This window comes from Pelophylax lessonae, assembly GCF_965119305.1.
Source record: "Pelophylax lessonae genome assembly, chromosome: 1".
Classification (NCBI taxonomy): domain Eukaryota; kingdom Metazoa; phylum Chordata; class Amphibia; order Anura; family Ranidae; genus Pelophylax; species Pelophylax lessonae.
The window spans coordinates 820,320,203-820,332,334 of NC_138768.1; the positions used below are offsets into that span (position 1 = coordinate 820,320,203).

Below are 12,132 nucleotides of genomic sequence, written 5' to 3' on the forward strand. Positions count from 1 at the left end.
GTGTGGGTATACCCCCTGGGACTTCCCATAGGCGTAGCCAGACTTTTCTATTGTTCTACTCCTGTAGGGGGGCAGTATAACCCAATGGTTAAGAAGATCATGAGCTGTGTCCGTCAATAAACGAAAGGGAAAAAAGTACTTACAAAGTGTGTGATCTATCCATCATGCTAGAGTTGTTATTTAAACTTTTTTTATATGCAGCCTTCCATCTACTTTCAGGACTTATTAGGAATTGAATGCCAAGTTCCTGTACACATTGGAGCAACTTGACAGGTCACATTTAATAGAGGGGAAATCTTCCAGTGCAACACTGGTTCTGGTGACCTGGGGGTCCACAAGAAATTCCCTTAATTTACAGGGATTTTCTTCCACTTCCTGTTCGGGTATGGGACAGGAAGTAAAGGGAAATCTCTGCAATGAGACATACAGCAGAAAAAGAAAAAAAAAAAAAAAAAAGATACCCATACAGCCAAATGGGATCTTACCTTCGAAAGTGAAAGAAGCGGCAGAAAACCGCAGCATCTCTCTGTTCCTTACTCCTCCCAAATCGGTCCAGGCGGCACTCCCTGCACTTGTGAAGATGTGGTGCAATGTCATTACAAGAACCATCCTGCACGAAGCAGTCCCCGCTTGACATGAGTCTCTTCAGCTTTTGTGGGTCCATTAGTATAGATCTTGGATAGGTCACTGAAAAAAAAAAAAAAATAAATATTCCTTAAAGTGAAACTTTACCGAAAACTTGATAAAAAAAAAATAATGTTCTTTAGCAAGGAACATACATTCCACATTCGTAATCATGTTACCAAAATTAGTGTGCATTGTAAATTGCTTCCAGAATTGTTTTCTGGTTTCTTATTACCAGAGGATGCCATTTTGCTGAAGCCCAGAGCCCCTGAGCAGCAATAAATCTTAAGGCTGTCAGCAGTTTAGCCTCTAGTGGCTCCGATTTCCAGCAGTGCCAAAACAAAAAAGAGCAACTGAGCATGTGCAGAACAGAGCGAAACAGTATTACTGGATTTAGAACAGTAAAGGCACTTATTTTTAAGGTTTTACATAGGTATACCTGCAAAAGGGGCCAGTATGAAGTGATATAGCAGGACTTGTGTACCGTTTTTTTCTCATCAGAACTGACCACCATTTAAACACAGCAAGAACAATGAAAGCTGTTCCTGACAATAGCATACCAGGCCCTTAAAGGAGAATTCACTTCTTTTATAAAATTCTGCCTGCAAGCTAACCCAGCTACCTACCAGTGTCATACCTCTAAAGCTGACTGTGCTTTCGTTTTTAAGTCCCTAGTTTTTCCTGCAGTATCCCTTACCCCTCTTAGAATTGTAAGCACACTTCTGAGTAGTATGATTGACTATTCAAAGAATCTATTAACTTACCGCCTTCATTTTTACTAGGGCTCTTGGAAAGGGAAGCTTCAACTTTTTTTGGCATCACAAGAGTATTTTGTGGCTTGCTTTTGAGATCAACTGCAACAGCGGAGATAACTGATAAAGCAGGGGCAAGCTTGGATTCCATTGGTGGTGTATTGCTAAACAGACGCTGATTACTATCCGGCTTCCACGTCAAGTTCTTGCAAGCCTCGGAGCTTCCTAACCTTGGTGAATCGGTCACCGACAGGGTGTTCTTCTCTGGAAATCGTTCAACTGAAAACTCAAAGCCTTTAGGGAAAACAGTTGATGGTTTTGTAAATGCAGCAAAGAGGTTTTCAGATTTCAGTCCATTTTCCCCATTTGCTTTGTTGGCCCAGGAAGAGAAACCTCCACCCGAGGAGAAGGGCCCAGTTGATTTGTCCAACCCAAATCCAAGACCCTTATTGCCTTGAGAAGCTGCAACACTGAGGAACAAGTTATTCTCATCCCCGTTCAGCACAGACGTTTCACCTGGTAAGTTCTGGGTACACTTCCTGCAAAAAATAAATAAATAATAATTTAGCATGTGGGAGACAGTGCTCAATCAATACTACTGATAACCACACGCAAATGTCCATGTGAAACAAACAAGATAGAAACAGCTTTAACAAAGATTTGTAATATGAATATTGGAGGAACTAATAAAGACTATATAGGGATGCGGCTCGCGACCCACTGGGTTGCGAGCGACAGGTTGGGAAGTCGCGCCGTAACAGACTGAAGTAGGGTGGGGTGAAGTCTCTGCGTCCCAATGGCTGTCCATGGGACAATAGCGCAATCCCACGGACACAGGGAAAGTGGACGCAGAGACACTTGCATTTTTTTTTTTTTTTAAAGAAAAAAAGAATAAAAAAAAAAAAAAAAAAGACTATAAAATTCACCAATACTCACTAAACAGGTTTGAATTTACCAACTTGGTGAGTAACAAAATAGTTTTCTGAATGGGTACATGATAAAAAGCCCTGATAACCCTTGCATTTATACAAGGGGATTATAAACAATTTGTGGTATCGGATATTGCATCCAAGAGATTAGCAAGAATCCCCCAAGAGCCAATTTCTTAGTACATCCCCTCCAATGTTGCACATCATAGCCCTCTACTTCCTAGGGTATGCTAATTCTCCTCAGTGCTAGTCCAGCTCTTCCACCTCCACCCCCCTTCCTAAATTACCTTTTATGTTGCCGTTGTGAGAGGAGAAAATTAGCATGTCAATTGAGTGACAGCTTTCAGCCTGGCAACATCACAACCAAGATGGCGGCATTCAGCAACAGTCCCTAGGCTTTTAGTAGGCTTGTATGTCCATATAAGGGAGGCTTACAGGTAAATAACATGACTAAAATACATTGTGCATATGCATACCACATATTTATATATAGATTTATGGATATAATGTAGCATGACATCCAGAAAAGTCACTCCATTTATTTACCCATCAATAGAAAATAAATTTGTAGGTGCTTAAGATGGTGGAGCGAGAAATTAGTGTCCCCAAGTAGTATATCAGGATTTAGTATTGCTTCCGGGAATAAGTGGAGGCGTCTCAAATGGGCACATCACTTCTGGTTCCCATTGAGTGTAGTGTGTTTGAGGTTACCAAGGAGATGCGGCTTATGGCTATAGAAGGGCTCAGCTCTCTGCCTACTGATGAAGCGCGGAGGGTGCAACATGTCTAGAAGGGAGCCCGTGATGTCACACCACCACCGCGGTACGAACGTAGTGGTGAGCTGGCTGTTGGTTTGACTTTAAAAGCGCATTGTATTGCTTTTCCTGTGCTTTTAATTGGTGGGGGGGGGGGGGGGGGGGGGGGAGAGATAATAAATCTTTTAATGGAGAGCACTACGTTGTTGCCCTTTTGTCCCATTTAACCACTTGCTGACCAGCCGCCGTAGCTATACTATGGCAGGTTGGCTCGGTTACGCGAAATTACGCAAATGTACGTCGCTTCGTGCAGCAGTTAGTGTGGGCACGCGCCGATTGGCTAGAAGGGGAGCCAATCAGCAGGTCCTGCGGCCCCGATCGCTCCCCATGGAGACAGAACGACAGACTGCTGTTCTGTCAGTGATGAACAAAGAGATCCTGTGTTCCTCCTATTTAGGAACACAGGTCTCTATTCATCCAGTGAGCCCATCCCCCACAAGGTTAGAAAGCACCCCCTAGGCACACATTTAACCCTTTGATCGTTCCTGGTGTTAACCCCTTCCCTGCCAGTGTCAGTACAGTAACTGCATATTTTAGCAATGATTACTGTAGTAATGTCACTAGTTCCCCCCCCCCCCCCCCCCCAAGTGTGTCAAAAGTGTCAATTTGGTGTCCTATCTGACTGCTGCAATGTCGCAGGCCCCCTAAAAATCACTGATGGCCGCAAATTCCTAGTAAAAATAAATAAAAATGATATAAATCTTTCCCCTAGTTTATAGACACGATAACTTTTGTGCAAACCAATCAATATACACCCATTGGGATTTTTTTTTACCAAAAATATGTAGAACACATATTGGCCTAAAACAATGAAAAAAGAATTTAGATTTTTAATTTTTTTATTGGCAATGTTTTATTGCAGAAAGTAAAAAATATTTATTTATAAAGCCAAAACAAAAAAAAAAAATTGCATAGGTGATCAAATACCACCAAAAGAAAGCTATTTGAGGGGAAAAAAAAAGAAGGACATCAATTTTATTTATTTAGGTACAGCGTCGCAAGACCGCACATTTGTCAAAGTAACGCAGTGCCGTATCGCAAAAGAAATCTAGAGTCTGAGAGGAGCGATCGAAGGTCTGCTGCCTTGGAAATTATCAGTTTGAGGACACAGATGAGCGCGTTTTGAGTGTGTTGGAGGTGAGCAGGTTTTTCACCCGATGGTGGATGAGCACAAATCATGATTAGAATTAAAGAGCTAAATTACCCACTGTACCAGGACTGTTCTTTATTTTACTTTTGGAGTGGTTTAAAATGTAAGCATGGACTAAATTTAATACATTGCTTTTACAATACTAGTTATGTTATAGTAGTGGGAGTGTTGTGCTTCAATTAATTTGATTAGATGGTAGATAAAATGCCTAAAAATACAATAATGTGCATACCATATAACCTTCCGGAAAGATTACTGTTGAAAAATGGTCTGGCGAAGGGATCTCTAATTACTTTGGAAAAAAATCTTTATAACAATTGTAAACATTTAACTTATTCTGTAAGCAAACCAAGTGAACTACTCATATGATTTATTGCAATAGAACAAAAAACACATTTTTCCATCCCGTGTCAAAGAAAGAAAAATCACACATCCATACTAGTTTATAGTCTTACCCTGGAGGTGTGGCAGCACCAAAGTTTGGTGGAGAATTGGCTTGTGGTGGAGTTGCACGGGATGTCTGCGTTTGGCTTGCAGGAGTTGTAGCTGTACATCCTAGCAATGCTTCTCCAAATCCCACTGGAACAGACTGCTTGGAGACAGCTTTCTATATTAAAAAGAAATGTCATAAATTACAGCCATGTACCACGTACATACATACATATAATATATATATATATATATATATATATATATATATATATATATATATATATATATATATATATATATATACATACATACACACACACACACACACATACATACATATAAAAACACGTCCTCTGTGATATCTCGGTCATCAATGTAGCAATGACATATTTTGTTCAGGCAGCAATTCCTTACAAAGTAAAAGTGACAGGAGAAGCTATATAGCCATTCAATTACTTTTACAGGTGGTGCTGCCTTTACCGGGTTCTCCCATCCCACCAAAGAGCCTGGTACAGAGCTCTCGTCAGATTCCTGGGATGTCAGAATAGTGGAAGACGAGGATTTAGTCTCTTTTAGCTTTGGTTTGTTTACAAGCTGGTACCGGCTTGTACAGCATCTGATCAAGCCAATCTGTTTGATCAGATGCTTTGGAGGACAGATCTGGGGTCTAATAGACCCAGATCTCATAAAGAGTACCCATCATAGCCTATGCTATCACAAAGAATGTTGTTCATATCAAGTGGAGTCAAAAAAAATAAATAAAAAATTGTACCGGGTCAGAAATTTAAATAAACGCAAGTGTCCCCGCCCCGGGGTTAAAGTGGTTGTCAAGGCTGAAGGCTTTCTACCTTCATGAATTCTATACATGAAGGTAAAAAGCCTTAAGTGTGCAGCTCCCCCTCCTAATACTTATCCCAAGCCCAAACCAGCAATGTGCATGAGACCCAAGGCTCCCCCGATTGCCATTGGCTCCTGTTGCAGTTAATCACAGCCAAAGAGGTGGGAGCGGGCAGGGGGTGTGTCTTATGGATGCAGAGAGCCAGATCAAGAGCAAGCATGCATGAGTGCCCCCCCCAGCAAGCAGCTTGCTATGGGGGACTCAACAATGGGGCAATAGTGCTAAAGCAGCACTATTTTATTACAAACACACAGCAGTAGTTAATATTACAATTAGGAACTCACTGCAATTAAAGTTCACTTACTCCTTGGTCAACTGATTTTACTCCTTGGTCAACTGATTTTATGTAGCTCAATAGAGGATTTCCTGAAGACTTTGGGTTGTCCACCACTACCAATGTCTTCCCATCATCTCTGGAATACGTGATAAAGCTTGGCTTCTTGGCAGGCTCCTTTACAGGTGCCTAAAGGAAAGAGTACACATATTGGAGTCTACAAAAATTCATGGGGTTACAAAACGCATGTACTTGCTATCAAATGCTCTACTTACTGGTTTAACACAGGTCTGCTTGGCTTCAGGCTTTACTGGACGTGCTTCTGAAGTTGGCCTTTTCTGAGGTCTCTTTAGTTTCACTAAAACAATTTGAAAAGATTTGTAAGTCAAGAGGCACACACTTGTATACAACCTCCATACCTAGAAATCTGAATAGAACATGACAACACACAAACATGTTCGAGAGACCAAGGCATACCTTTATCCACATAGTTGTGCATAATCTCCACATGAATTAATGCTGGGTCAATATTCGTTAAACTGGGAACCTAGAAGTAACAGATAGAAAAGTTTCACATTACAAAAAAAAAGGCAAAAAAACTACCACCAAGAAAAGATAATGGGCACTAGCCTAAGGCACAATATCTACGATCTCCTCATCCAGAATTCTGAAATGTCCTTATCTAATCTTTTGGGATTTTTAGGTCTGCCTAGTGACACGTCTAACCTAATGCTTTGCCAGCGTTCGTGTGCAAGTGTGTGCATATATATATATATATATATATATATATATATATATATATATATATATATATATTAGAACCCCGACTTCAGACATTTTTAATCAAACTTTAGGCCTAGCAGAGCTTGTATTATATTACTGTGTCCCTGCTGGCAAGATTCTCCTCGCTTGCTCATCAGAACAGGGAATGAGGGCAAGATATCCCAAAAACAGAGATACGGACCTAATGGGAGTTGCACAAAGTATGAGAAGGAAGAATAAGTGTTAGCAGCTCATGTTGATTTATTCTGGCATCTCTCTATGCAAATAAGTCATTATGCTTTTAAAATATTCCAGTGTCATTCCTAAAAATAGACCTTTCATTACAACTCTCAGCTCACATGAATCAGCATTACCATATCACCCTACAGTTCGAGCTCTACTGCGGCAAAGTGGTTAGTTCCCGTCCAACGACGTAGACCTACGTTGCTGGACTGCTCCCCTTGTGGGCGGCGCACGCGCGCCGCCGGAGGCTCGCTCCCGCTGTATTCAGTCACAGCGGGAGCGGGCCAGGGGAGGAGCGGCGGTGATCACCACAGCTCTTCCCCGATCGTCGGGGAATCGAGTTTGGATCTCCTAAGTGACATACGGTGACAGATTGCAGGGTTCAGCATAGTTGAACATGCGATCTGTCCCTGTGTCACTCAGTCACCTCCCCCCACACACGTTAGTAAGCACCAGGCATACATTAACCCCTCCCTCTCCAATAAAATTAACCCCTTCCCTGCCAGTGTCATTTTTACAGTAACAGTGCATATGTATAGCACTGATTACTGTAGTAATGTCACTGGTACCCCCAAAAGTGTCAAAAATGTCAGTCAATGGTCCGATCTGTACGCCGCAATGTTGCAGTCCCGCAAAAATCGCAGATCGCCGACATTACTCGTTTAAAAAAAAAAAAAAAAAACCACACCAAAAATGACAGAAATCTTTCCCTTCGTAAAACGCAATAATTTTTGCACAAACCAATCTAAATACGCTTATTGTGATTTTCTTTTTTACCAAACATATGTAGCAGAAAACAAATTGGCCAAAAATGTAAAAAAAAAAATAGATTTTTACTTTTGGGGGGAATTTCATATAAAAAAAAAAAAAAATTGAAAAATATTATTTTCTCAAAATTTACGCTTTTTTTGTTTATAGCGAAAAAAAAAAAAAAATAAATAAACCGCACAGGTGATCAAATACCACCAAAAGAAAGCTCTATTTGTGGGGAAAAAAAAAGGACGTAAATTTCGTTTGGGTACGGCTTCGCACGACCGCGCAATTGTCAGTTAAAGTCGCACAGTGCCGAATCGCAAAAAGTGGCCTGGACGTAAGACAGCAAAATCCTCTGGTGGTAAAGTGGTTAAAGTGACACCATCACACACCGATTCAGGCCACCCCTCTAACAATTCCCCCCCACTACTGCAGACGGTAGTAAAATGCCAGTGTCAGAGCCTTGAGGAAGCAGTGACAGCCCCTCCAGGTCACAGTAATTAGCTGCTAGACCCAAGAACTGTCACATTGGAGGTTACATGTGTCCCCATACCCAAAGCCACTGGCCTAGGTTGAAGAAAAAACAGCAGAGTTTTAGTGGGTTTAGAAATGAGGGCAGTGAGGCTGCAGCAAAGGAAGTTCTCAAAGATTGTTCCTGAATGGGCAGTTGATTTATTAAAACTAGAGAGTGTAAAATCTGGTGCAGGTCTGCATGGTAGCCAATCAGCTTCTTACTTCAGCTTGTTCAACAAGAAAACCTGGAAGCAGATTGGTTTCTATGCATAGCAGCACCCGATTTTGCATGCAAACTCTGCAGTTTCAGAAATCAACCCGTGTTTTAGAAATTTCTTTTTTTTTTGCTTTTCTGGAAAAAAGAAGCTCATCTCCATTGTGTGACCTAGAGCCTATATTTCATGGTCTGTGGCTACCAGAAGCACTGTTGGCATTTCACAAACTGCAGAGAATTTCTGTCATTCAGCACAAGTCTGGCAGACTTCCAGTGAGACAAGAAGATCATAGCAAGTACAACAATGAGCAGCACTTCCAAGCTGGGCCTGCACTGGTTATAAGCAATAATAGCTGTTCTATGAACATATTTACTTACAAAAATTATACATAAAATACAATTTTAAATACATAAAAAAAAAAATTATGAAGATTTCTTCTAGACATATAGCCAACATACTACTAGGGCTGGGCGTTATGGCTGAAAACTGTATCACGATATCAGTGTTTCATATCGTTCGATATCGATATATATTGATATTTTTTATTACCCATTTAAAATAAGGACCCTAGGGTGAGAATGCAGGGTGGCTGGCATGGTGCAGGAGAATGCAGGGTGGCTGGCATGGTGCAGGAGAATGCAGGGTGGCTGGCATGGTGCAGGAGAATGCAGGGTGGCTGGCATGGTGCAGGAGAATGCAGGGTGGCTGGCATGGTGCAGGAGAATGCAGGGTACTGGCATGGTGCAGGAGAATGCAGGGTGGCTGGCATGGTACAAGAGGATCCGGGGTTTTGGGCATACTACAGGAGATGCAGTGCTGTCGGCATGGTACAGGTAGACCATGCCCGCAGCACTGCATCCCTTGTAGTGTGCCCGCAGCCCTGCATAACGGCAGGTAGTGAAGCTGTTTCACTTACCTGTTCCAGAGGCGCCTTCGTTTTAAAAATGGCGCCGCCCGGCGCCGATACGTCATTGCGCACCCGCCGCCACCGCTCGTGTAATTTCGGCTATTCCCGGCCTCTCCCGAGCGGCGGCGGCACGTGCGCAATGACGTGTTGGCGCCGGGCGGCGCCATTTTTAAAAGTTTAAACCCATCGGAGCGGACTTTTCGATTTATCGTTCAAGTTTTCTTATTGCTATCAAGCACGGGACTATCGCGATACCTATCGGTATCGTTTTATCGCCCAGCCCTACATACTACTACTATTCCCCTTCTATATCTAATGCATTAAAGAACCAAGACCAACAATAGGGCTAATTCAAGCAACTGGGAATCTGGTCATTAATCCTACTACAGAACGCCTCATTTTTTTTTTGGGGGGGGGGGGTGTAGGGTGCAGTATGAGGAAACCACAAGGAGCCTTCTACTCCTAGTAAGTGAAGACTGTATGCATGCAAGAACATTGGTACATAAACCAGGAAGACCATATAAAGTTATAGTGGATATTTACCTGTTCACATTTAATCTGTAGAGTGCGAGAACTGCTGTTGGCATTCACCACTGTGGCAGTGAACCACTGGATTCCTTCACTCATGCTGTAAACCCTTATAGACGTCCCAACTAAATTCTTGGCACCTTTAGAAGTAAAACATTTTTACACACTGCACACTCAAGCTACACAACTGCTAAAAAAGACAAGACCACTGCTAAATAGACTAATACTGATAGCTCACTACAGGCGATCCCTGGGTTACAAACAAGATAGGGACTGTAGTTTTATACTTAATTCGAATTCGTAAGTCGGAACGGTACTTTAAGTGTAAAATAGAAAAATATGTTTTTGGGATAGCATAGTGAAGGGTTAACACCCCTGTAACATTTGTTTTGCTGTCTGTACCCCTGTTCAGAAGATTTCACCTCACTTTTTGTCCCTATGACAATTGGATTTTGAAAATTTCGGGTTGTGGAAACAAGGATTGGTGATAAAGCTTCAATGGAGAGACAACTTTTTCCCATGAGAACTCTTACAGGAGTGAATACATATTCACCAGCACACCAGGTCTCTTGCAAAAGCAGTCCAAAAACTTTATTCAAGTTACAATCACATCAAAAAAATAGTGCAACGTTTCGGAGCCGCACAGGACCCCTTCGTCAGGGTCCTGTGCGGCTCCGAAACACAGCACTATTTTTTTGATGTCATCGTAACTTGAATAAAGTTTTTGGACTGCTTTTGCAAGAGCCCTGGTGTGCTGGCGAATATGTATTTACTTGTAACTAATCCAGTTGCCAACTGATGATCGCTTCAGCAGCCTACAAACCAGGAAGGTGTGCGATATGAATATGAACTATACGTCTCTTTCAGGAGTGAATTTCCCTTCCTAGGGGTAGATTTCTCCTCACTTCCTGTTGTCTCCCTCTGTTTGCAACCTGGGGACCACCTGTACTAGTCTTTTTCAAACACAAAGTAAAGTGTGACCCCACCTTGTAATATGCGGCTCTCATCCACATTTTTTCTTAGCAGCTCCTGGAAAGCCTTGTTAAAAGTCCGGTTCCCTTGCATAAACTGCTTCAAGCTCTCCCGATCCTAGAATAATAAGCACTAAATCAACAAACAGTTCTGCACAAGGTAGGTGGATCTTCAGGAGGCTATATATAATGGGTGTACACTACTTTTTCTTGGTTGCATTTATAAAAGCAAATGGGTGGGTTCACAAGGATTGGTCTTCACATACTGTTTTTACATATTTTTTTTTGGTTGAAATATAAAACCGTCAAGAAAAAAAAATAGTAATGATTAGGCACCAAAAAAAAAAAATAGTAATGATTAGGCACCACTAGGCGTGGCATACCCAGTTATTTAATACAATATAATGCTTTATCTTTACTTATTAAAAAATATGGCATGCGGAGGGACAGGTCCGTGGACAGCTGAGACTAATAATGAGGTCCAACACCAGGCTAGATGTGGACTAGAGCTGCACGATTAATTATCTATCTATCTATCTATCTATCTCACAATCTCCCCTTGCCCCCCTCACGATGGATACAGAGCTGTTCTCTGCTCAGCTGTAAAAAAGCCTCCAGCATGTTAATTAATATTGTTAAGGCTGCTAGAGAACTATAGACACAATGCTTTACAATGTATCTTTCCGTTCTTTTAGATCAAAGGAATGAACTTTCGTCAGTGAGAGCAGTTTAACCTCCTAAAGACCCAGCCTTTTTCTGACACTGGTAATTTTCTAGCAAAAAATTCTGTTTTTTAACTTTTAAGTAACAAAACACACACACATGCGTGTTTAGTAGACACCCTAGAGAATAAAATGGCGATCGTTGCAATCTCTTATGTCACACTATTTGCGCAGAAGTGATTTCAAACACAGTTTTTGGGGAAAAAAAAAAAAAAAACACACTTTAATGCATTAAAAAAAAAAAACTAAACAGCTCTAATGTGGACCTAACAGAGGCCTTCAAGCTCCAGGACCAAGAAGTTAAACAGTATCTGTTTTCTCCACCTCAACCATAAACCTTGACTATGTATGGGAGAGCATGAGGCGACACACAGCATCTGGCCAGCCAGCGTCTCACTTTTGGCATAATCAACAGCCAGAATGCATTACCGCCACAATATTGTTAAACATTTTGATCATTCCTATTACTATAGAAACTGTTTTACACTATAGCTGTTCCTTAAATTGGTTCTAAAAAAGGCATTTTTTTTGCTTTTTACCTTAATGCATTCTATGCAGTAAGGAAAAAAAACACCACACACACCTTCTTCTGCAACCTCCCCCTTAGGTTAAGTACTTATTTGAGCCCAATCTATCAAACTATG

At 41.5% G+C, this 12,132-nt stretch overlaps 1 protein-coding gene across 1 annotated transcript in view; it reads right to left on the reverse strand.

Moving 5' to 3' along the window:
* Nucleotides 1–12,132, reverse strand: part of KDM3A (lysine demethylase 3A) — a 54,647-nt gene that overhangs the window by 21,132 nt on the left and 21,383 nt on the right. The window contains exons 5-12 of the mRNA XM_082268785.1: nt 10,782–10,884; nt 9,811–9,935; nt 6,352–6,421; nt 6,150–6,232; nt 5,926–6,063; nt 4,726–4,877; nt 1,389–1,915; nt 486–687 (exon numbers count right to left, since the gene is read on the reverse strand). Coding sequence (XP_082124911.1) covers nt 486–687; nt 1,389–1,915; nt 4,726–4,877; nt 5,926–6,063; nt 6,150–6,232; nt 6,352–6,421; nt 9,811–9,935; nt 10,782–10,884 — 1,400 coding nt within the window. The remainder of the gene's footprint in view (nt 1–485; nt 688–1,388; nt 1,916–4,725; nt 4,878–5,925; nt 6,064–6,149; nt 6,233–6,351; nt 6,422–9,810; nt 9,936–10,781; nt 10,885–12,132) is intronic.